The 25,024-nt window shown below is 45.4% G+C and overlaps 1 protein-coding gene across 1 annotated transcript; it reads left to right on the top strand.

The window, feature by feature from the left end:
• The first annotated feature begins 476 nt into the window (after nt 1–476).
• COLGALT1 (collagen beta(1-O)galactosyltransferase 1) lies at nt 477–24,477 on the top strand. The gene is made up of 12 exons (XM_066614361.1): nt 477–715; nt 3,650–3,760; nt 7,063–7,180; nt 9,035–9,169; nt 9,592–9,796; nt 11,114–11,233; nt 13,749–13,825; nt 14,835–14,941; nt 16,342–16,474; nt 19,363–19,490; nt 20,986–21,192; nt 22,452–24,477. Exons 1-12 carry the CDS (start codon nt 495–497, stop codon nt 22,717–22,719), a joined length of 1,830 nt encoding a protein of 609 aa, XP_066470458.1. The 5' UTR covers nt 477–494; the 3' UTR covers nt 22,720–24,477.
• Nucleotides 24,478–25,024: the final 547 nt, after the last annotated feature.

Here is a 25,024-nt window from a genome sequence, read left to right as displayed (position 1 = left end):
CAGTAGTAAGTCCCATTAGAGTCAATGGGGCTTACCCCCAAGAAAGTGTGGATAGGATGGGGCTGCAAGTTTTTTTCCAGGACATCTGGTCACCTGCTTGCAGTCTTAGCCAGAAGCAAGTCCAGCTGTGATCAGAGCCTCTGCGTGGGATCTGCGCACAGAGGGCAATGCAAGCCTTTGCACGCCTCCTCAGAAGGAAGTGTGGAGTGGGGCTGACTCCCAGGAAAGAGTGCGCGAGATCGCAGCTTCGGTTCAAAGGGGCTTGTGCTCCCATGGAAGTCTGCAAAACACGGCAGAGGCACACGCTGCCTGCAAGAGGGGAGGAGGAGGACCAGCTGTGCAGGAGGAGAGCTGCTCCCTTGTGCCTGCCCTTAAAGGGGAAGGCACGACCAGCCCACTCCCACCTCCAAGCCAAAGTTGCGCGCCTCTCCAGTCTCCCCGGCCTTTAAGGCGGCGCTTCCTGTCGGAGGACAAGCGAGCGGCGCGGCACGGCCATGGAGCCCCGGTGGATCTGGCTGCTCCTGGCGGCGCTGGCGGGGTGGAGTCCGCGCCGGGCTGACGGCTACTTCCCCGAGGAGCGCTGGGTGCCCGAGTCCCCGCTGCGGCCCCCTCGGGTCCTGCTGGCGCTGCTGGCCCGCAACTCCGCTCACTCGCTGCCGGCGGCGCTGGGCTGCATCGAGAGGCTGCGGCACCCGAAGGACCGCATCGCGCTCTGGTGGGTGGGCGGGCGAGCGCGCGGCGGGAGCACTGCTGGGTCCGCTGGCTCCGGGCTGAGTCCTGTCCACACTTAGCTGGGAGCAAGCCCCACTGACTATCAGGGGGACTTGCTTCTGAGTAGACAGGCACAGGCTGCAATCCTGTCCACACTTAGCTGGGAGCAAGCCCCACTGACTATCAGGGGGACTTGCTTCTGAGTAGACAGGCACAGGCTGCAATCCTGTCCACACTTAGCTGGGAGCAAGCCCCACTGACTGTCAGGGGGACTTGCTTCTGAGTAGACAGGCACAGGCTGCAATCCTGCCCACACTTAGCTGGGAGCAAGCCCCACTGACTATCAGGGGGACTTGCTTCTGAGTAGACAGGCACAGGCTGCAATCCTGTCCACACTTAGCTGGGAGCAAGCCCCACTGACTATCAGGGGGACTTGCTTCTGAGTAGACAGGCACAGGCTGCAATCCTGTCCACACTTAGCTGGGAGCAAGCCCCACTGACTGTCAGGGGGACTTGCTTCTGAGTAGACAGGCACAGGCTGCAATCCTGCCCACACTTAGCTGGGAGCAAGCCCCACTGACTGTCAGGGGGACTTGCTTCTGAGTAGACAGGCACAGGCTGCAATCCTGCCCACACTTAGCTGGGAGCAAGCCCCACTGACTATCAGGGGGACTTACTTCTGAGTAGACGGGTACAGGATTGGGCTCTTACTGTGTAGTTATTAACCCATTGACTATAATGGGATGTAAGTCCCATGAAGTAATGGTTGGCAACCTTCAGTCTCAAAAGACTATGGTATAAGCCTACAGCACCCAGGATTCCCAGGCGGTCTCCCATCCAAGTACTAACCAGGCCTGACCCTAACATGTGTAGGATTGGGCTCTTAGGGACCAACCCTGTCCAACTTTCCAGCACAATGCAGCTGCAACACAGCCCCAAGGTAAAGGAACAAATGTTCCCTTACCTGGAGGAGACCTCTGTGACAGCCCCACCATCACAGCTCCCTGGTACAGCTGCATCAGTGCTGGAAATTAAATGGTGGATAGGACTGCACCCTCAGTAAACCCTTTTCAGTAAATATAATATGTGCAGGATAGCACTGCCAACTTCAAGGAAATGTGGATAGGATCAACTTTTTAACAGAAAAATGGAATCTGGGTATTTCTTCCTCCCTCTCTACAGTGGTACTAATGAACTTGACCCTGGAACTCCTGACCACAGTAGAAAGTAGAGAAGTGATGAAACTGCTTATGGCACAATTTCTATCACTTCTGTCTTTCTGTACCCTTATCAGTTTGTCAGAAAGGTGAACATTTAGGTACCACAATAAAATTGTTAGTACTTGGCAACTGCAAGTTGATCTGACTGGATTGGGGGCTTACCTTAGAGTGGGAATTTGGACCTGGTCTAAATGATATGAGTGCTGTGTACCTAGAAAAACATGGCAGAATAATTGCAGATATCTTGTAGTAGGACGTCCCAGAAACTACATATGGTAGTGTAGCTCAGCAATCCAAAATATCACTTGTCAACTTACTAGAAGGTGAATAAACTGTGTATTGGGATCCATTCCATGGTAGTTTTCCATATGAAAATGCAATCAAACCATCAGAGAACGAAGCTGGTGACATTCAGTCAGGCCTCACCCCTGTGTGAGTCAAAAATCTGGTGTTCTCCTCAACATACAAAATGCATATTGCCCTTTGAATTCCTTGTAGCTGGGGCATTTGGAATGAGCACCATCTGTTCAGCATAACTGTGGGCTTCAGCCATGTGGCAGCTGCTTTTATTGTACAACCAGGGAAATATCCCTGGAATAAGTAGAATTGAGGATGCTTGGAACTGACATCCTCCAAGCCAGTGTATCCCAAACTTTTTTAACCATGACCCTAATTACAGTTTTTCTCCCAAATCAGTCATTCATGGGTTATACTGGAAACTCTCTAGAACAGTGGTTCTCAAACTGTAAAGGGTCCTCATCCCTTTAAGGGGCGGGGGAAGCTGCAAGGACAGTGACACAATCCCCAGCTTTGCTAAAAGCCTCAGGGAGTCTTTCGAAGGGTTGTGTGGGGCTCCTTGCACCTCCAGCAGCCCTACATTAGTGAAAGTAAGTAAAGCACCCCTCCCACCCTCCTGGGGATTGTGTTGCAACAAGTGCCTGTAATTTTGGTTCACATTCCCATCAAGCATGGAGGATGAGGTCATATGGATGTTCCCTATAAGCTGCACAACTGAAACTGCAGCCTCATGCAGTTTGCCTCCTGTCATTGCTGAGCTCTGGAGTGCCAAGAGGGAAACTGCATGGGGCTTCAGTTTCACTTGTGCAGCTTATAGGGAACATCCATATGACCCTCGTTGGGGAACCACTGTTGGAGCCCTACAATCACTTTCTCTCATCCTCCATGCTTGATGGGAATGTGAACCAAAATTACAGGCACTTGTGTATTGCCAGAATTGAATGAGACTACCAGAGACCCAAAATGAACATGTCCAGACATTTATCATCATACTAAAGAGTAAGGAATGCCTCTTGAAGGATACAATAATAATACATTTGTGTAATGCTTTCTAAAGCTACAAATTGCTTCTTTGCATTATCTTGTTACTTTCCGTATTAGAGTGGTAAAAAGAGGGGTGAGGATAGGGCTTGGTGAAACAGTAGAAAAGGGGGTGTTGTGGCCGATAGATGCATCTGTCTTCAAGAGAAGAGGACAGTGGAGCAGATTCCCCAGGGACATGCTTTTCATGGGTCTTCTTTCAGAAAGGGATTGTCTTTTTAGGTTAAAGAAGCACAAATTGTGCTCCGAACTACACAGGAAGTCCATACAGATGTTGGAAAGTTAATTTTGTGACTCTGGCAAGGAATGATTGTTTACATGTCTGGAATAGTTGGGACCTTAAGCGCTGGGCTGTATTTCATGGTCTTGTGTCTCTGTAGGGTGGCAACTGACCACAATGTGGACAACACGACAGCTGTGCTTCGGGAATGGCTGATGAATGTTCAGAACATGTACCACTCCGTGGAGTGGCGTCCCTTGGATCGACCCAGGTGAGTAATGTGCATGGGACAGCAGGGAAAGGGCGCCTATACAGCGGGCCTTCCTCATCTGCGGGAGTTTGGTTTTAGACACCCTCCTCCCTTCATGGATAAGGAATTCTGTGGATGCTGGGGTTCACTCCTGAAGCTTGCACAGTTACTTCTCTGGAGGCTCTGAAGGCCTCTCCTGGGTTGCGCTGGGCCAGCAACCCACTCTGTGGGCCTCAGAATGGCCTGCAAAAGCTACTTTCGGTTTTCTAAGCAAACTGGAACTTGCCTTCCAAAAATTGGAAGTAGCTTCTGGAGAGTTAAATACCCACTTAAGGGTGCAGTTTTGGGCTGAAAGGCAGCACCAATGCAAAGAGATCCGTATCGCCTATCTTCATGCCATTCTGATGAACTGCCATCCCACACTGCTGTTGTATGGAGATAAAAATGATCCATCTGGGATAATGCAGTTCTATTAATGTGAAAGGTGAGAGCACACCTAACACGTGCACAACACTTTCTTCTCTTGAGACTGCGTTTGGAAAGAAAAAGTCAAATTCTGATTCTGTAGGATCATTGAGACCACTTTGGGTAGAAAAGTACTCTCTGGCCTTAGCACTGCTTGCTCTGTGTGAAAGTGTATAAATGGAGGGACAGAACCCAGAGCACAAAGTTAGCTTGCAGACCTTATAGCTGTTGGGGATATGGTGTTGTTTTGCTCATTTGCGTCTATCCTGACTTTTGTTAGACCGTTCCAGGGTGGCTAATAAGTGTGTAAAAGCATAGAAACAATTTTACAATGCAAACACATCCAACAATTTAAGTGATAAGAGGTCCCAAAAAACACTATTGCAGCAGCAGCAGATGTCCCAGAAACAGCTCAGTTTCCCAGTCCAAAACCTTGGCATAAAACAGGTGCCTATTGAGTGTCCCTTTAAAAGCAGAAAGAGAAGGTGCCTCCTGAACTCCCTGAGGAAGAGAGTTCCACATTCCAAGAAACTGCCACAGAGAAGGCTCTGTACCATGCACACATCAGCTAAGGCTCACTCAATGACAGCATGCATTGCAGAGCCTGCCTACATGCTCTTAATGGATGGGTATGGCAGAACGTGATCCTCAGGGTCTTGAGGGCCCAAACCAAATAGGGCTTTAAAGATAACCAGCACCAACAATCACGTTTTGAGTGTGAGTGGCCCTAAGTCCATGGGTTCAAATGGCTTACTCATAAGTTGTCAGATTGCTTTTGGAGGGTGAGATCTCAGAGTTGTTCTGTTCCCATTCCATAACCTTTAGTGGCATTAAAACAATAAATTACAATACAATAGCAGTAACCAGCACAATGGTTGTGTTGCCAGAAGGAAGATTTGCAGCAAGGGGCTAATAAAAAAAAAAGGAGGGGAAACAGAGAAAGATATAAGATCAAGGTATAGGTTTTAACTTGGAAACTGCAGAGAGAAATTCTGCTACAGCATTGGTAGTGGCTACAGAGCAGTCACTCAAGAGAACAAATAAAGGATCAGTAAAAGTACCAAAAGGAGAAGAAAACAAGTGTATTTCTCAAAGAGATTGATGGGTTGGGCAACAAAGTAATATATGAGCCACTGTGTCCGGTTCTAGAGAACAAAAAGGGCATAGTCTGCGGTCACGCTGGATATGGGAGAATCTGCCAGAGTGAACCGCTGAGGGAAAGATATTAAATCTCACGAGCATAAACGCTCTCCTTTTAATAGGGTTAATCAGCATGCAGAAATAATTAAAAGGACGACCAAGTGAGGGAAGGAGGCCAACAAAATGAGGAGAACAGGTGGGGTTGAGATTGGAAGAGAGTTGGTTGAGTTCAAGTTCCCAAAGCTTGGATTTAATAATTGAGTGAGCTCTGTGGAGGTTAATATCAGCAAGAAATTCAGGCGACAAATCTAATGATAGAAGTTTGGAATCAATAAACTGAAACCACTTAAAAAGGTAAGAATCCTTTAAAAGATCTTTTAAGAGGGACTCAGAATGAGTAGAGTTGTTCTGTTTAGCATCAGAAATCCCCCTCTACCCTCTACAGAAATCTACCCCTGCTAATTGGGTAAGAGGCACCTTTTCAAGTGGGTGCTCCTTTTTTTAGCAGGGGGAGAGTAACTGGCCCACCTCACCCCAGCACTGTCTGTTCTAGTGGCTGTCTGCTGGTATTCATTTGCATCTTTTTAGATTGTGAGCCCTTTTGGGACAGGGAGCCATTGAGTTATTTGATTTTTCTCTGTAAACCGCTTTGTGAGCTTTTAGTTGAAAAGCGGTATATAAATACTGTTTAATAATAATAATAATAATAATAATACTCTGCCCCTCAGCAGCCTTGCAGGCTTCTGGAATTTATATCGCCATGCTGTAGGCTCATATCTGTGCCCACCACATACATGGGAACTGGGAAATGGTTGGGAATGATTCTGTCAGTTTCACCAGCCATTGCAGGAGACAAATGTCTACACTCAGGCAGCAGTCCTTGTTATTTAAGTCCCTTGAATTCAGTGGGATTTACTTCTGCATATATCAGACCATGCTGTAAGACTTACTAGATATGATGGTATATAGCCAGACATGGGGTGGGGAATGAAAATCTGTGTCTGCTAAGAGACTGGGTTTTGCATTAGATATTCCACACTTAGCAGCTGGATTGTAGACCTGTGGATTTGCAGAATCCCTGGACAAGCCACTTTTGAGAGACCACGTCTGCAACATCCTCTGCTCCTGCTCAGATACATCAGGAAGTGTTCTTTATTGGGTCCCTTTCAGTGGAGAAGGGCGGGATACAAATAAAGTTTATGTTTATTATTATTATCATTATTATTATTATTATTAAATTCGTATTCTGTTGCCATGAGACGAATGAAGCTGCCTCATCCTGAGTCAGACCGCTGGTCCATTTAGTTTATTGTTTATAGTTATTTACTGTATTGTCTATACTGACTGGCAGCATTTCGCCAGTTGAACTGCATCCACCCAAGTCTAAATACTGGGATGGACCTGCCCTCCTTGCAGAAGATCCTTCTGGTCCCTCTTCAAACTTCTGGATAATTGAACATCAGTGAGCAGAGATCCTGTTAGTTCCTGTGCGCAGAACCATGCCAGTACTTGGCAGAAAACACTTTCTTTTCATTTTTGGCATGCAGGGCATCCAGCTGACTGCCGCAAAGCATTTGATGTTTCAGCGTGGTAATATTTTCCCTGCATATTCAACCTTTTCCATATTCAACCTTTTCCATTTCCAAGGTAGTGGGGATGGGGAGGTTGCTGCGTTCAAAGACCTGAACTTCAGCCTTTTTTTTTTTTTTAAATTGCAGGTTCTATTCAGATGAGGAAGGTCCCAAGCACTGGTCAACTTCCCGTTATGAACATGTCATGAAGCTTCGTCAGGCAGCTTTGCAGTCTGCACGAAACATTTGGGCTGATTATATCCTGGTAAGGAAAGGGTGGTTGTTGTGGTTTTTCTTGCAGAGCTGAAAGGATTGCAGATTTCCTTGGGCCTTGCCTTGGTGCATTTGCCACTCCTTGCATTCTGAGTCTGCCTATGTTGGGTGTTTAGCCCATACGGGTTTCCTGCTCAATCATACAACTGGTGAGAGTGAATCAGCAAACGGTGCAAACTGTTTTCTCTTGATTGGCACAGGGTGTTTGGAGGTGGACAAGGCACCTGGATTTTTTTTACTAATGCTGGGGCTGCCAGCTACCCCATAGATGTACTGCTGTACTGATGTATGGCTGCTATGAGAATTGAGAAAAACATGAGAAAAAAACCCCTAAGAGATTCTGTCTCTTTCTCATTTTTTCCGGTCATGTCTTCCTTCCCCATGTACACTGACTTACCCATTCCACTCCTTCTGCTTTGATTAACTCTGAGTAAAACATGCTCACTTCAAGGAGAATGTCAGGTGCCTAAAAGGAAAAGAGTAAGTGCAGGCATTATCTTGCTTTGCATGATATTTAGCATATGGAATTTGATTTCCATCAGTGCAGAACAGGGCTTTTTTCTTCCTTTGCTCTTGCCCTTTGTTTGCTGGAAGGCTGTCTGTGTCTAATGCTCCACTGTAGCTTGTCAGTGTCACCTGCCTAGCTATGGACACAGCTGAAGTTCCTAGGCACCCAGCCTTGGCTTTCTTACTACCAGGCAGGAACAGCTGTGGATTTCAGGATGAAGCGGAACAGCTGTTCCTGAAGGCAATCAGCCTGTGCCTTGTACTTCCGCTCTGGACTTGCTGCTGGTTTGCAGCCCAGAAATTCTGGCAGTTGCTGACTTGTGTATCTGGAGCCAAACGGTTATTATTATTTTTTTCTGTCCTGCTCATGAAAAGCAGTTGCTCTTGTTTACCTACCAGTGCAAGCACATTAAGTCCTTGTAGACCTGTCAGGATCATGGCTCTTTGGATGTAACCCATAGTATGTATTTCTGTGAGATCTTGAAAGTAACAGGAGACTATTCTTACAGCTCAGAGGTCTAGGGTTTTGTTTTCGTATAACTTTCCTCACTGGCTTAGCAGGTGTTTTCAAAAACCTTATTCTGATGTAAGCACCCCATTTGCTGCTGTGCAGATGAAAACAGAGATGCCTTTGTGTTCTATAACATTTTAATTCTTTTATCAGTTACTGCCTGAGCAGTTGCAAACAACCCCCACCCCGCATTGCATGTTGCTGGAGGCCTTTTGCTGATCAATCCTGCAGTAATCTGTACTTTGTGGTTTGAGAAGCCTAAAGGCTTCTTCCTCTTTGTGTTACAGATATGATAGAAAAATAGAGTTGTCCCGCAAGGCAAAATGAGCTTTGCTGGCCACAGTTTGTGAAATGGCAGGTTGTGCTTGCATTTCAATTACATTACTATGGCAGTTTGCGCTTATGGTTACCTTTGCTTTTGTGTGCTCACATCCAGAGCCCTGGCTAGGGAGAATCCTGAGGGGCACCACTGGGGGGTGCAAGACTGGCCCCAAGCTCCGCCCTAGTTATGGAGGACACTGTGGCTGCTTTCCATGCCCCATTCCATCTCTGGAGGCTACCAACCTCCAGAGGAGAAGCAGTGGGGCATGTGAAGTGACTGCAGTGTCCGTCCCCTCCTCTAACCAATGAGAAGTCACTCTTCTGGGCTCTCCCTGTAAGAGTAGCAGGATAGAAATGAAAATTAAAGAACTGAATTGCAGCAATCAGTAAACCAAGGCTTTATGCTGATAAGAGCAGTTACATGCTAGGGCTTGGGGAATTCACAAACTTGAAACCAGAATGGTTGCTGTGGAACTGACTATCGTTTTCTGTTGCACACCTCTGCAGTTTGTGGATGCAGACAATCTCCTGACCAACCCCGACACCCTGGGCCTTTTGATAGCTGAGAACAAGACTGTCGTGGCACCCATGCTGAACTCGGCAGCAGCCTATTCAAACTTCTGGTGTGGAATGACCTCTCAGGTATGCAGGCTGCAGAAGCTGTGTTTTAATTGCATTCTACATACACATGGCAATCGAGGCCACAACCAGTGGCGCCTGGTGCTTAATGAAGTGTTGTGGGGGAGCAACATAGGAATACAGGCAGGGTTTTGCATTTCCTGTGACTAGCATATTGCCATCCCAGATTTCCTCAACCAACTTCTGCCCTCCCACTTGTACAAATGGAGAAATCTCTCCTGGGTCAACTCCTACCTGCATCCTAGGCTCTAGCTCTTTCATTGTTGGCCAAAAGCTGTCCCTCACTCATACGTGTTCCTACTCCCCCATAGGCAAATCTCTTCCTATGCATGGGTTGATGTATTGCAAGGTATTCTGGGCCAGGATCTGTTCCTCTTTCTCTTTGCAAGAAAGCTTATATGAAATTCTCCTTTTGTTTCTTGTAGGGCTATTACAAACGGACACCTGCTTACATCCCCATCAGGAAACGGGATCGCCGGGGGTGTTTTGCCGTTCCAATGGTGCATTCCACCTTTCTCATTGACCTGAGAAAAGAGGCCTCCCAGAACCTTGTCTTCTATCCACCCCACCCAGATTATACATGGCCATTTGATGACATCATAGTCTTTGCTTTTGCCTGCAGGCAGGCAGGTGAGTCAAAGCAGTTGCCTCCATTTATGGAGAATGCTGTCAGCTGGTCTAGAACAGCAGCTCTGTCTTGGGACCCTATTGCCTAAAACCACGTTACTTGGTCATTCGGAGCTGTATGATACTGCCTTCTTGTTCCATCAGCTGAGGGACAGCACAGTGTGGGGGCAGCCAAGATCAACTGTATGGTTTTTCTTTATAGAACTACCTTGCAAATAATTGTTCTGTGAGGCCTTGCATGTTTGCTGCAGCCAACCTCAGTCTGCTCTGGTTACCACTGCTACTTTCTAAAACCAGGAGAGATGTCCTGGATAGGGCCGTGCTTCATCCGTGCTTCATTCAAGCTACAAAGAGTAGTATGCCATGAGGACGACTGTACATTCTCGCTCTTCTGGCATTAGTGGGTGTGTCTTTCTAAAGTATAGCCATAGTATAGTATGTATACTATATACTATACATAGTATAGTATACTTTCTAAAGTATAGTATAGTATAGTATGAGCCAGAGGGAAAAAGCAGACATAGTAATACTTGGCTGCTGTTTTCTTAGCAGGGGCAGTGATATATGTCTATCAAGACAGCCTCTTGAATTTAAAGGAGCTAATTTAGGTCTCTGGAATTGTTCTACAGTGAAGAGGGGAAAGGAGAAGCAGTCTCAGTGTGCCCCCACCTGATTACTTATCTGGGGCTAGTTCAGTTTGTCCCATGCAAGTGGTTTCTAAATAAGCAAGCAAACCAATGAATCCAAGCTGGCATTTTTAGGATTTGCCTAAGAAGCAGGATTCCACCTTAGAGAGTCTGGTTCTCCCTCTACAGGAGACAGAAGCACTGGAGCCCCATCCCAAGCAGTGAAAATCCTCTTGGCCACCTCTCTGGCTTCTGCAACTGAGATTGGCAAACATATCTTTGTCATAAGGTCTAGAATCCTTTTTTAAAAAAAATGAAGGCATTAAGAAGCTGACTTCTGTACCCACTGCTTAATTCCTGCAGAATTGTGACTCAGTCACAGTCCTAACAATGCAGAGTCCCTGACTGGTTCTCTACAGCAGTTTTACCTCTGTAAAACTAATTACAGGTTACCTATTAAACCTCTATGGTGGGTTTAATAGGTCACCCACTTAAATTCATGATCAAGTTTTTAGACGTAGGTGGCTGGGTGTACTGTAAAGCTTTTGGTATAGAATTTGCCCAGCATCGCACATCCATTGATGTGGAGGCCAGATGTTAGCAAGGGGTCTCTAACCTGGCAGTAGATGGAGAGACTGCCCGGTGTGCTCCTGCTCTTCTGTGGTCACTCTGCTCTTCCCTCCCCTTTGTTTAGAAGTTCAGATGTACGTGTGCAACAAAGAGGTGTATGGCTTCCTACCCGTGCCTCTGAAGTCTCACAGCACCCTGCGTGACGAAGTGGAGAATTTCATGCATGTGCAGCTGGAGGTTATGGGTGAGTACCCTATGCGGTGATTGATCAGAAAAGGGCCAGGCCCTTGCTCTCTTTTAATCCAGGAATGAATGTACGTGAAGGGATACCCGATTCCGAATGAAATACAAGCTTTGCACATCATGCAGAGTGAAGGCTGTTAAAATGTTTCTTCTAGGGAGAAAAGAGCAGCTGGTATTTCTTGGACATCAGCACCAGCTTTGTGTTGGGTGCGTTCTGAGAGATGCTGAAGCTACTCCTGTCAGAAGACCCCTTGCTGTCTCTCCTAGTGGAGTGTAAGTCAGAGAGAGAAGGCAGGTATGAGGCAGAAGCAGGGACAGCAAGGAGCAGCTGTAGGAAGGAAGTTTCTGCCTTTCAGCTCAGCACCTGATGCAGCTGAGCAAGCCCTGTTGCATGCTCACTTTCTCAGTCTTGGTCTCTGTTTCTAAAGTGGGAATATTCCTGATTTATGCCTGAGGGCGTGAAGACCAAAGTTACAGAAGGCCTTTGCAAATGACAAGTGCTGCTGAAATGCCAGAACAGGCAGCGGCCTAGTGAAGGGAGCCAGAATCCTGTTTCAGTGGTTCAGCTTTCCTACTTTTTCAGGTCAAGGCAGCTGAATCAACCTAGTATGCCGTGTGCTCAACCTTTCGTCTCACAACAGCCTCTGGTATCAAAGAGTCCTGTGTGGCAGTCCCGCTATCCTCAGGGTTCTGAAGGAGTTTGTTGGATTCTTTCCCTTGGGGATGCAGGTTCACAGTCGCTCTTTGTATGAACGACAGCAGCACAAAGATTCTTTTACTCAGCCTGTCAGCCCTTACAGGGAAAAGGTCACTCTTTTGAATATGTGGCCAGCATTGAAGGGAGGGCTACTCAGTATGCTGCCATCTTTAATTATAGTAATCTAGGATGAAGAAACCTTTGGTTTAAGAGAAGTGTTTAAGTGCTTATAAATTTGCTCATGCAACAAAAAGCATAGAGATTGTAAGATATTGTGGGGCATCTGAGCTTCTGCACCATGTAAGCTCTAAACATGGTCAGAAGTCTCATATATTTGTTTATACCCAGGCCTCTATTTACTTGCACTTTCCCTGAGTCTTTCAACTGCAGTCCTTTTCCTTTTCCTTGGGGCAGCCCTGTAACTGTAAGTGCAACATTGATGTTTATAGGACTCATGCTTGCAAGTTGTGAACCTGAAATTCTGATAACCCACATAAGCATAACTTTAGCTTAACCCATTTCGGCCCAGCCCACAGGTATACACATTTTGATCCCTGTTGCGTATTTGCAATGTTGGGCAGAAATGGCTTAAGTGAGCACAGTACTATTTATGGGACTGGCAGTGTGCTGTTCACTGCTTACACGGCTTGCTAATTACTTACAATTTCCATGCATATTGGTCCATGAGTGAACTATGTAAACACCTTAACTATTAAACAAAAGATTTTTTGATTTTAGAATGTCCTTTTTTCTGAAAAGGAAAGTAACTGAATTGAGGGGGGATAATCTTAGCTGTAGCTCTGTAATACTTAGCATTTGTGCTGTCAAGTTACTAAAAGTACATTGTGCATTTTCCTTCTGTAGTCATTACATCAAGTCTGAGGTATTGGCTGTTTTTGTTATAATCCCCATTTTTTAATCATAGTTTGTCCAATATTTTTAAAAACTGTACTAATACAGTAGTGTGAGGAATTCTGAGGCCTGTGGAGGCCAACAGAGTGGGTCATGCGCCTGGTGTAACCCAGGAGCGACCTCCGGGGGTTTCCAGAACGGCATTGCAGCAGGTCATGACCCACCGTGGAGGACAAGGTGGGTCACCGTGAGCAAAAATGTGGAAACCACTGACTTAGGGAATACGTAATAGACTTTCACCAAGTTAGCTAATGGCACAGCCTGGCAATATCTCTGAGTGTTTGACGTAATCTAAACTGCTTAAAGGAGAAATGTAAAACAATTTAGTTTTTAATTTAATACATTAATAATAATGTAACTTAAAATTAATACATTTTGCCATTACCTTTTAACACATGATTAAAATATTTTGAAATTGTGTGGGGCAGAGAGATGGATTGTGGCATTTCAGAGCAACATTTATGACGTCTGTAACATAGCTAGTCTTCATAAGAATTTTTTGATAAGAATTTTCATAAGGCCAGATTATACCTCTCATAGAGTAAATTCTCCTTGCTAGATTTCCTAGGGCTAGGACAAATTTTCTTGGTTTTATGACAAATAGAATGTTCAGGCTTTATCTATTTCTTAAGTCTCCTTATTGCTCTGAGAACATTGGAAGTGAAGTTTTCCTTACAGGCTGCAAGAAGTTGCAAGTGTATTTTGTTAAGAGGAGCCATCATTTTAGGCTCCTCAAAGGCTGTGTCAAGGGCCACTCGATGGCATTATTCAAGGGGAAAGATTATATTTGTGTCGGCTAGCAAAGTGCCTGACACGGGTCTGGGAGCAGCTCTGTTGTTGGAAGACTTTGTAGTCTGCAAGAGGTCCTGTGACCCACTGTATGACTCCATGCTATCTTTCTCTGCAGTTAACTATCCTCCGGTGGAACCTTCCCTATATCTGTCTGTGCCTCCCAAAGTCCCGGACAAAATGGGATTTGATGAGGTGAGGAACAAAGAGGCAGGATAAATTATAAAAAATATGCAAATATGCTTAATTTGCATAATTAATGCATTGGCATTTTACTCTCGGCATAGTGTTTGGATTCCCTTTAAGCAGAATTATAGTACAGTGGTGCCTCGCATAAAGAAATTAATTCGTTCTGCGAGTCCTTTCGTTATGTGAGTTTTTCGTTTTGTGAAGCACGTTTTCCCATAGGAATGCATTGAAATTTAATTAATGCGTTCCTATGGGCAAGAAAAGTCAGAACAAAGTCAAATTTGGTTTACAAAGTGTTTATTAAGTGCTCTTTAAAGGCATACATACTGTACTGAGGATTTCAAAAACGGGGGGGGGGGATGCTGAGTGGGGAGCTTGAAGGCTGTAATCCTGTGCACACTTTCCTGGGAGCAAGCACAATGGGACTTACTTACATAAACTGACATGAAGATCCTCCCCTTACTAGGGTGAAGGGGATCATAAACTGACATGAAGATCCCCCCCCCTTAAAACAAACCAAAACAAACCAAAAAAAAAAATTTGTCTTGCGAAGCACGGGTCATAAAAATTCATTGTGCGAGTTACCAAACTTCGCAAAACGCTTTCGTTCTGCGAGTTTTTTGGTGCGCGAGACATTCGTTATGTGAGGTACCACTGTACTCTTATTACCTCATATACAGTCGTGGATATTGCCTGCTTGGGGGTGCAGTTAATTTCCCACATGCCATAGGAAGGCCTCCTTGGGGTCGTAGTGCTGCTTGGGCTGTGACGCTGCTTGGGCTGTGAGTGCTTCTGGTAAAGTTACAGAGTTTCCCAATTCTCTGGCTTTCAGAGTCAGTGCCTGTGACCGAAACAGATCAGTTTCTTGGAACGGGATAGCGTGGGGGGAAATGTCTACATACGAGATTCATGGTCTGCATAATCCACAGAATTAGATGGTAAAATCTGGAGGTGGTAGGGTGGCAGTTGTCCTGCTGCATTTTTGACTTTCAGTGGTTTTTATATCCCTGTTCAGGTCTTCATGATTAATCTGAAGCGCCGGACAGATCGCCGGGAGCGCATGCTGAGGACTCTGTATGAACAGCAGATAGACTGCAAAGTCATTGAGGCTGTGGATGGAAAGTGAGTATTGGATGCAAAGGAGAGAAGCCTCTGACCCTCTCTCCCGGGTCCAGTGAGAGTGCCTGAGCAAGGGAAACAGCTGCTTACCCTCCAGAGAGCACAGCCTCCAGTAGAACTTCCTCCAAGAGAGATGAAACACCCACAAATACAACCTGCTACAGACAAAGTGTGCTCAACAGCTCACGGGAGCCACAAAATGTTGATCATGAGGGATGGCATTTTGGAAAAAACCTGTATCGGATCACAGAGGAGACTGACTGTTTAACAACTAGAGATTTGTTTGAGCCTTTGGCAATTGGAGACAAACAATTAAGGACTTGGGGAGATGGAGCATTTTGTTGCAGGAGCTGGTTTTTAATTGTTACTGATGGCCAGGTGGATTGGTCAGAGATGGAGGAGGTTTTGAGGGGAGAAAGGTGCAAATGGTATCTGATCCAATGGACCAGGACTTCCTTCCTCATCTCTCACTCTGCTGTGGTCAGGAAGAATGCCCTGATTCAGACAGGACCACAAGGGAAGAGAAAAACCCAGAATGGTGGCGCCTTCTCTCACACTATCTTCTGTGTTGGATGAGCCCAACTTCTGGGATTCCCTCAGCATGGAAGCTTGGCACTACTAACAAAGTGCCAAGCTCAAGTGGCCAAGCCCAGTTCCTCTGCACATGCGCACCTTGTAACATTAGCCATGAGCTCTCTGTTGGAGAGAGAGAGGGGGGCATTAGCTCTCTGCTTTGGTTTGAATGAAACCAAGGCCAGTGGGTTTTTCAAAAACGGGAATAGTTTATTAAGAAAGATAAAAAGAGGAAATAGGCTAGGCAAAAACAGGCAATTGAAATTACGGGCAAAATGAAGTAAAGTCTTAATGCAAACTACCTTGATTTTTCCCTAACTAGGATTGCTTGCTTTGTCTTGGGTCCCTGGTTTGTCTCCTGGGGCATGTCAGCAACGTGCAGTTAATTCTGCAAGTCATGAAACACACTGCCCATCTCAGTCCAGCTGCCTGTTTTTGGAAGATTGAGAGTCGCCTTTTCCTAATGACTCCTTGAACAGTGGGAAACCTTAGCTCGGGGACCAAGGGAAGACCCAAGTGGATGGACTTGGCCAACAGATAGATGTGAGCAAAATTCAGTGGAGTGCTGGTATTTTCTTCCTGGTTTACTGTTCTGCTAGGGACATGTTTCAGCACATCCTGTTGATGCACATCTCAGGTTAAATCTTTATCTTTCTGGAGGACATGCAGTTTACAGAGGTCAGGCTGTTGGGGCTGTACAGCCTGAGTAAGCCAAAGCCAATTCATTTTTACATACCAACAGGAACTTCTCATTAGGGTAAAGGGAGTTCCATTTGCTGTTCCTCCTACTAGGTGTCCTTCCTCAGTACTCTCTTTCTCTTTGTTCTCAGAGCAATGAACACCAGCCAGGTGGAAGCTAAGGGCATCAAAATGTTGCCAAGTTACAAGGACCCATATCATGGACGTCCCCTTACAAGGGGGGAATTAGGTTGCTTCCTCAGCCACTATAGGATTTGGCAAGAGGTAAGTGATGCATGTCGTGTACAGAAAAAAAACTGGAGACTGTTTTCTCTTGTGTCTTTTAGCCTGAGATAACTCCCTAAACTGGGTTATGTATATGCTGTGATTCTGTACAGTTAAAACTGCAGGATGTGGCAGTGGACACAGGCTCCAACTTTCTGGATTTCTGATTTTCTGAGGTTGCAAAGATAGTCTTGATAGTGTGTGGCCAGGCTTAGAATCTTAGAAGCGTGGGATGGGAGTTGGACACTTAGGCCCAAATCCTAACCAACTTTCTAGCACTGGCCAATGGGACGTGTGCTGCATCCTGTGGTTGGGTGGCACTCACGGAGTCCTCCTCAAAGTAAGGGAATGTTTGTTTCCTTACCTCAGAGCTGCATTGTCCTTATGTTGGTGCTAGAAAGTGGGTTAGGATTGCGCGCTTAGTATTACTGGTAGTTACAGGCTGCCTTGCATCACTCCTTGCCTCCATACCCAGAAGAATCTGCATACATTATGCAAAATACGGGGGAGGCGTATCTGCATACCCCATATCAGTGGGTGTGGGGCCCCCACACCCTCCCAGCATCCTTCTGAACCCTGCAGCACTCTTTTGAGTCCTGCAGAGGTCGTTTGCATCCGCTGGAAGCGTTCTTTCATAAAACCAGAACTGATGTTTTTATGTCTTTAAAAGGCATTATGGGGGCTGGGGAAGCCCAGTGGATCCCCCAGCGCTCATAATGCCTTTTATAAAGGCATAAAAATGTCACTTCTAGTTTTTTCATAAAACCGGAAGTCACGTTCTTGCTGCCTGATTGGCCATTCTGAGGTCACAAGCAGATGTATGTGGCCTCTACGGGGCTCAGAAGAGCCTCCGGAAGCGAGGGGGGCCATAGCTTCCCTAGCCACTGGAAGACAGGGGGGCTTCCCCTGTATCCACGGTTTCAGGGTTCCACAGGGGGTTCCACAGGCCTGTAAAAAAAAAAAAGTTGCATCACATGGAATCTGTGAAACTCTACAAATGACTCTTCATGATGGTGTCCTCCTGAACCAGAAATAGATGGTGAACTGTGGATGCTGATCTGCAGAGTTTCTCCCATGAGTCTCCTCCTCTCGCCTTTTGTTGCTTGCATGAGCAAAGCATTCATATGAGCTCTCATATGCCCAGGAAACACAGGAAATATAACATATGACCCAAATGCAACTTACTTGAGGCTGTAATTTGGAAGTGTCTTCAGGAGTCTTGGAAAATCTGAGGCTTTGGGCTTAGTTTCTTGCTGGAATGGGGGCTGTGAAAATTGCTCAGTTTACATAGTAGTTGTCGTGTTGGTCCAAGAGATGGGGGCAAAAACACCTAAAAATAAGAAGAGGCCTCACCAACAAATTTGGTTGGTGTGCAAACTTGAGCATTACATAGCATTACATAGAATCCCTTGATTCCTTGGTTGGCCTTGGTGTTTTCCTTTTGGCACGAAAGCCAGTCTGTGGTCATGCTTACTTGCAGTCTGCCAAGATGTGAAGATCCCTAAGCTTGGATTTCACTACATTTCTTAGCCTGTGCTGCCACCTGTTGGGCTTGGTGGATTAGTATATTACCACAAGTATACCAGTATATTAGCTACAACAGGGGCTCTCAAACTTCTCAAGAGTAAAAATCCTGAGGTAAGTCCTTGTGGGGGAGGGGGTGAAGGCAGCCATGTGATTCCCCAGAGGGCCAGGCACAGTGTTACACGAGCTGGTGGGTGCCACCGGTTTGAGTACCACTGAGCTACAAGATGGAATTCATTATTTATGGCATGAAACTGTCCAAAGGTAAGAGACCTTTAGGGGATGCTTGGCATTCAAAACTGAATGCGCTGCTCTTGAAGGTGATGCTAGGGGCAGAATCCAGCTTTTAGAGAATCTCAACTTTCATTTAAAAAAATGTTTCTAACCTGCAAGTTGTTGGAAGTGTGTCTTCAATATCCTGCTTAGCTGTTTTGCTCTGACTAGCAAATTCAGACTAAACTATGTAAAATAGTAAAAGAAAATGCAGAAAAACAAGAGCAATTATGCGGATCTATTGGATTTGCATAATTTAAACAGGTTGCAGAATTCGGCTTCTTTAGGTGCAGAATTTGGGTTTCTTGAGCACTGTGTTTAAATCTTTCTTTAATACAGTGGTTTCCAATGACGCTACCCCATTAAGGAAGGTAGTGATCTCACTGGGGACCCATAGATGCTGTTCGTACAACAATTCCAGGTTTTGCTGTCGCTAAATGCATGTAAATTCCCTGCCAGCAAAGGTAGCAACCATCCTCCTCAGCTTGGGCTGTGAGAACAGGACGTTCTGGTTCTTGTTGCCTGAGGCTGCACTTGTTATGTTCCCTCAAGGAGTCAGCAAGCTGCTTTGCACAAGGAAACAGCCATGAGGGCAGAGGCTGACTGAGAGAGACTCAGCCACAACAATAGCCATAGCAGTGGGTACTGCAAATGTGAAAGACAGCTCAGCTGTCAGAGCTGAGTTTAAACCCCACCTCTATGCAGACTACTGCTTTGTTTTCTTTCTCCTTAAGAGTGTGGGTAGCAAGGAGGAGAAGGCAATGTGATTCCAAAAGGGGATAAATCAAATCAGCACAGTTCTGGAGTTTCTAAGTTTCATTTCACAGATTTCTACCAAACATTAGTTTTCTTTCCTGCCCCTTGCACAAGTAGAGGGAGGGCAATAAACTGAAAACTCCAGCTCCACAAGGTTTTATTTTATCTGTGTTATGTTTAAAAGTTTTGTTTTGTTTCTTCTTGGTGGAGACTGGGATAGGATGAGAGAAGATGAGAAGGCACAGAGAGAGAGAGAGAGAGAGAGAGAGAGAGAGAGAGATGCATTTCTTGCTTCTCTGTGACCAAGATTTTTTTTTAATAATTTTTCTCAATAGGTTGTTGAGAGAGGCCTGAAGAAGTCAGTGGTGTTTGAAGATGACCTGCGCTTTGAAGTTTTTTTCAAACGGCGCCTCATGAACCTCATGTTTGACATAGAAGAGGAAGGCCTGGACTGGGATTTGATGTGAGTGGGGAAGCGTTGGCATTGCAGCCAGCTGGCAAATCTGTGGCAGATGCATATTCCAGTGAGAAGTGCAGCTTGGGTTGAGTTTTCTCAAACACTGACACGCAACACACAAACACGCACTGGCACATACTGTGGGTGATGGAAGAAATTAATAACCTAGTGATATGTGGATGTGGTGGAAACTGCAGCTGGCTGGCATTCATACTGTAACAGGAACATGGTTAAAACCTGTACTGCAGGGATTAAAATCGCCAACTTTGGGCTGGAATGTGCTGGTTCAAGTCTGAGCTTGAGCTATGAACTCCATGAGTTCAGGCAAATTTACACATAGGGTGAATAATAGTTGTCTGTCTTGACGACTGAAGCAGTGCCATGTAGGTACATGTTGCAAAGCTGTAGTACTTGATTGAAACTGAAGCCCCACTGTAATGAATTTTTCCTTTCATTTCCTTTCAGCGTTTGTGACTTGCTTTTGAGCAGCTTTCAGAGCTGCTCAGTCACATGCTAAAACAAGGAGACGACAACCCAAAAGTAAAATGATGTACAGTCATAAAACCACAGATAAAAGCATCTTGTTTAGCAATGGATGAAACAAGACAAAATTGACCAATATTGAGCAGTAGATAAAATGGCAGGTACAGAATAAAACAAACCTACTATTCATGGAGAGCCCTAGCAAAAAAAAAGGACCACATCCAGCACCTAAAACTTAGAAATAGGGTACTGTTAGTGGTGCGGTTGCTGAGTAGTTAAAGACACTGGACTGTTGACTGGAAGATCGGCAGCCCGGGAGTTCGAGACCCCGCTTCTGCGGAACAGAGTGAGCTCCTGTTACTTGCCTCAGCTCTTGCCAACCTAGCAGTTCAAAAGCATGTAAATGCAAGTAGATAAATAGGTACCACTTTGTGTGACAGTAACAGCATTCTGTGCATTTCAGCATTTAGTTAGGCTTGCCACATGACCACAGAAGATGTTTTCAGACAATGCTGGCTCCCTTGGCTTGGAAAAAGAGATGAACACCCCCCTCTAGAGTCGGACGACTGCAGAGGAAATCTTACTGTTGGTGTAGACTAGGTTAACTGAAAACCTCTTCCTCACCAGTAGATTATATAGATTGAAAGTACTGACCATGCTGAAGGTATTCAAGTCATGTGTTCCATCCCTAGAATATTTATGCAATTTTAGGGCATTAGTGATGGTCAGAGCGAAATAACTGTGATGTCAAATTAAATTGTGGAAAACAGTTGATTTCCTGCAGTGGAGAAGGGTATATCTGGAGGAGACTGTACCTCCTGCTTGCTTCAGTAGGCAGAGTTAGCTCAGTCTTGTCTATGTTGTCTTGTGGGAGCTTTGCTTTGGGGAGATGCTGTATTTTGTTATGGGCCCCTTTTTGTTATTGTATAATGTCCAGATGTCTCTGTAAACTTGGTTGGAAATTATGTAAGCAGTGCCTGTTCTTTTTGACTCTGCCTTATTCTTTGTCTTCCTCTAGCTACATTGGCCGGAAGCGCATGCAGGTGGAGCATCCAGAGAAAGCTGTCCCCCATGTTCGCAATTTGGTGGAAGCTGATTATTCCTACTGGACGCTGGCCTACGTCATCTCCCTTCAGGGTGCCCAGAAGTTGTTGGATGCCAAGCCCCTCTCCAAGATGTTACCAGTTGATGAGTTCCTGCCTGTTATGTTCAACAAACATCCTGTGTAAGGCTGGGTTTTGTGACTGCTTAGGAGGGAGAAAGGAGAGTGATGGATAGACACTGTTAAAATGAGGGGCAGGTGACTCACCCTCAATGGAGAGCCCCCTCTTTTCCCTACCACTGCTCCAAGGAAAGTCCACATAACATAACCCTTTAAATACAGATAAAATTGTTCAAAAAAATTTAACCCCAATAATACTAAAAATAAATTCCCCATTTTACAGTCCAGCTGTGACATATTTTCTCCCACTAAAGTCCACGGGCCTCTCAGTCTTTGATGTGCACTTGTAGTGGTGCAGAGGTCTTGGGTGGCTCTGTGTCGTTAAGCACATTTGTTGTGTGAGATGTGCCTTTGTAAAACAGGGGAAATGGATAGAAGTTCTGCAGTTTCCCATCAGCTAGAAGTTGACGGCATGCCTTGTTTACAGGAAAGTGTGGAGTAACATCCTGGTGGACTGAGTTAGGTCTGAATCTAGAAAGCTGCTTTTCTGCCTATCTTCTTGGTTGAACAAGGGTGTTTCTCATGTTTTAAAATCTAGCTTAATGTATGCACACTGTATACGTGTGCTTCCTCTAGAGTTTGCCATTAACTGTTCCACCATGGTCTCATTTGCTGCTGATCTAGCCATTTATATATTCCTGTTTTTCCTTTTGTTACTTCTTACCTGTGTTTTGGGTTGGGAGAAATGCATTTGCTCTCTTACCTTCTCTTACATTTTTCTAACTTGGTGCCCTTTTCTGCCTTCTCTGTCCATGCCTGTCAATCTTCAGCCAAAGCTAATGGACAGCTCAGGCGGCTTGCCCTGTGAGGTTTCAGTTGTCTTGCTGTTTAAGGAGCTAGAAGTCAGTTTTGTAGAATCTTGGATAGCCTTTGCATCAGTGGGCCCTACGTAAGGTCAAATGTCTGTTTAACCCCCTCCCCCACATTGTTCAATGCTGTAGTTGTTAGACTTCCTTGGAGCTTAAAAGCTGAAGGAGCCTAGGAAGAGAGAGCAGGGAGATGTCCCACACATTTCTAGGAATTTCCCAAAATTGGCTATCTCCCCAAATTATGAAATTTCATTATCCTAACTTTCCTGACACATAATTAGAAGGTACATTTTTAACCACCTTCCCTTCAGTGAGGTTATGTGTTCACTTCTAATCAGTTTCTGCCAGTTTGGGCTTCCCCCAAATAATTCTGGAATTTGATGTGTTCAGTTAAATTTCAGCTAATTTACATGAGTTGGAATGCAGCTCTTTTCATATATTCTCTTTTCACAGTTCTGAGTACATGGAGCACTTCGAGAACCGGAACCTACTGGCCTTCTCAGTAGAACCCCTCTTGGTCTACCCAACACACTACACAGGTGACAGTGGTTATGTCAGCGACACCGAAACCTCTGTGGTGTGGAACAACGAGAGCGTCAAAACAGACTGGGACCGAGCCAAGTCCCAGAAGATGAAGGAGCAGCCGGAGCTGAGTAATGAAGCAAAGAACTCTGATGTCCTCCAGTCCCCTCTTGACAGCAGAGCTCGTGACGAGCTATGACGCCACTGAGGAAAAGACAAAGCAGACTAAGGGCAAGGCAGGATGTGGGCATGGTGTGTGGGGAAAGATTTCCCTTTCCAAGGTCACATAAGAAGAGCCCTGCAGGACCAAGCCCCAAATCCATCTAGTCTAGTGCTGTGTTTCCCACAGTGGCCAACCAGATGTCTCTGGGAAACCCACATACAGGAGTTGAAGGCATACCCCTCTCCCACCATTGCTCCTCTCCCAGAGGTATTCAGAAGCAGGTTCCTTCTGAACCTGGAGGTAGAAGATAGCCATTAAGCACTGACAGGTGTGTCCTCCATGAATTTCTCTAATCTCCTTTGAAATCATGCAAATAATTGTCCAGCAACACATTTTGTGGCAGCAAATTCCATAGGTTAATTGTTGAATGAAGAGGTTCCTCCTTTTTTCTGACCTAAGTGTTCTGCCAGTCAGTTTCATTGGATGACCTGTGATTCTGGTTGTTGTAGAGAGGGAGAAGAACTTCTGTCTCTCCACATGATGCACAATATTATAAGCTTCAATCATGTTTATCTCTCTTAGGCTGCAATGCACTTGCTTGGAAGTAAGCCCAGACATCTGTTCTGCCAGATTCCCACTCCAAGCCTCACTTAGGGAACTTATGCCCACTCTAAGCTAATTAGCTCCCCTTTCATTCCCCCAACAATGGCTCCAGTTCTCTACAGCAGCACTGCTAGACTCCACCACCAGGGTAGCTTGCCTGTTTAAACTGCAGGGACCCAGTTCCTAAGGCAGTAGTCCCGGTATAGCAGCACACTTCAGCTCTCCGCAGCCTCTTCGAGTAGTCCATTAGTCACAAAGTCAGTCAGAGTATCCAGGACAAAGTCAATAAGCCAAGTCACAGTCAGTGGGTCAGTCAGTCACCTCTCCAACCTACACTCCTACAACCCACACCAAACTCTCCCTTCTGCAGGTGCTTTTATGCCTGAGAGCCTTTTTGCCTTCAGTGGCTGCAGCTGTGCAGCGCACCCTTTGCTGAAAGGCCAGGCCTTAACTCTTAAAGGGGCCACTACAGACACCACATTCTACCTCCTCACCAGATCTTCCGCTATTCCACTACAACATCTCAGACCCCCATGTGTATGTGGTGATTTTTTTTTTTAGGTGCATCACCTTGTTACACTGAACCACATCTGCCATTTTGCTTTTGCTCAATCACAGTTTGAAGAAATCCCTTTTGAACCTCTTCACAATCATTTTTGGTTTTCACCACCCTCAGTGCTCTTGAAGTTTGGTGTCATCCACTTGGCCACTTTGCTTCTAATCTCTGATTCCAGATCCAGGTTTTATGAGTGGATCTTCTCAGATGTCAACCAGTGTATGCCATGTTTTCCATCATACCTTGTTGCAACTCATAATAGTAAAATCATGTCCCTGGGATATGCCAACATCTTGTATTTATGTGCATAGGGAGCCTGATGTAGAGATATTTGGATTTGTTAAGTCCTGCCATCTCCCTCCTCTTTTTCTGTTTGGAAAGTACTGCAGGTGAGGTGTTACCGTGCTCATCTATGTAAGAGAAGTTTGATTCTCTGACTAATTATTACCCTAAAGGGAATCTTCTGTCATTTGGGAAGAGGGTGGTGGAGTTTGTCCTTGGGAAAGGAACTGAGTTGTAATTCAGACCAGCAGCCTCCAGCACCACCGTGCTTTGTGTGAGACAAAACCAACTGTCTTGGTACAAGTTTGAAACCTTGTAGGTTATATTAAAATTTTGCCATTGACAGTTTTGTATATCCTGTCTGCGGAATTCTGATTTTCTGTCCTTGATGACTTGGCAAAGTTGAGATTCTAACCTTTTGCTTTGATGTGCAAAGTCAGAAATATTCCCAAGATTCCCCTGAGCTCTTTTTTCATAGCATGTGTCTGGCCCTGCACCATAAGAAGATACTCTTGTGCATTGTGACCTGTACTATTTAGCAGTCAAGGATGCATGATGGGAGATGCTGTTGACCAAGGAAAACAGGACCAGAACTACATCTCCCATCATGTATTGTGACAAGCTAGTCTTTAGCATTGGTCTTCATGTGGTGATTTGGGACCCATAACTGGATCTTGCTGCAGTTGAAGGTGGGTGGCACAAGTCCACCAGTTCTGCTTGTGTGTGTGTTTTCTTAAAGAAAAAGGGAGGCGTGTAGGAGAATGATGGACATGTGCAGTTAAAATTACAAGTCAATTAAAATCAATAGAGGGAAGGTGCCTGTATGGCCAGAAGGCAGCTTTAATTCATCCAGAGATTGACTTGATTGAATGGCCTGGAATGAGTCACAAGTAGAGCCTC

The sequence above is a fragment of the Tiliqua scincoides genome, chromosome 2 (assembly GCF_035046505.1).
Source record: "Tiliqua scincoides isolate rTilSci1 chromosome 2, rTilSci1.hap2, whole genome shotgun sequence".
Lineage (NCBI taxonomy): Eukaryota > Metazoa > Chordata > Lepidosauria > Squamata > Scincidae > Tiliqua > Tiliqua scincoides.
This window is presented reverse-complemented; position numbering and strand designations above follow the sequence as displayed.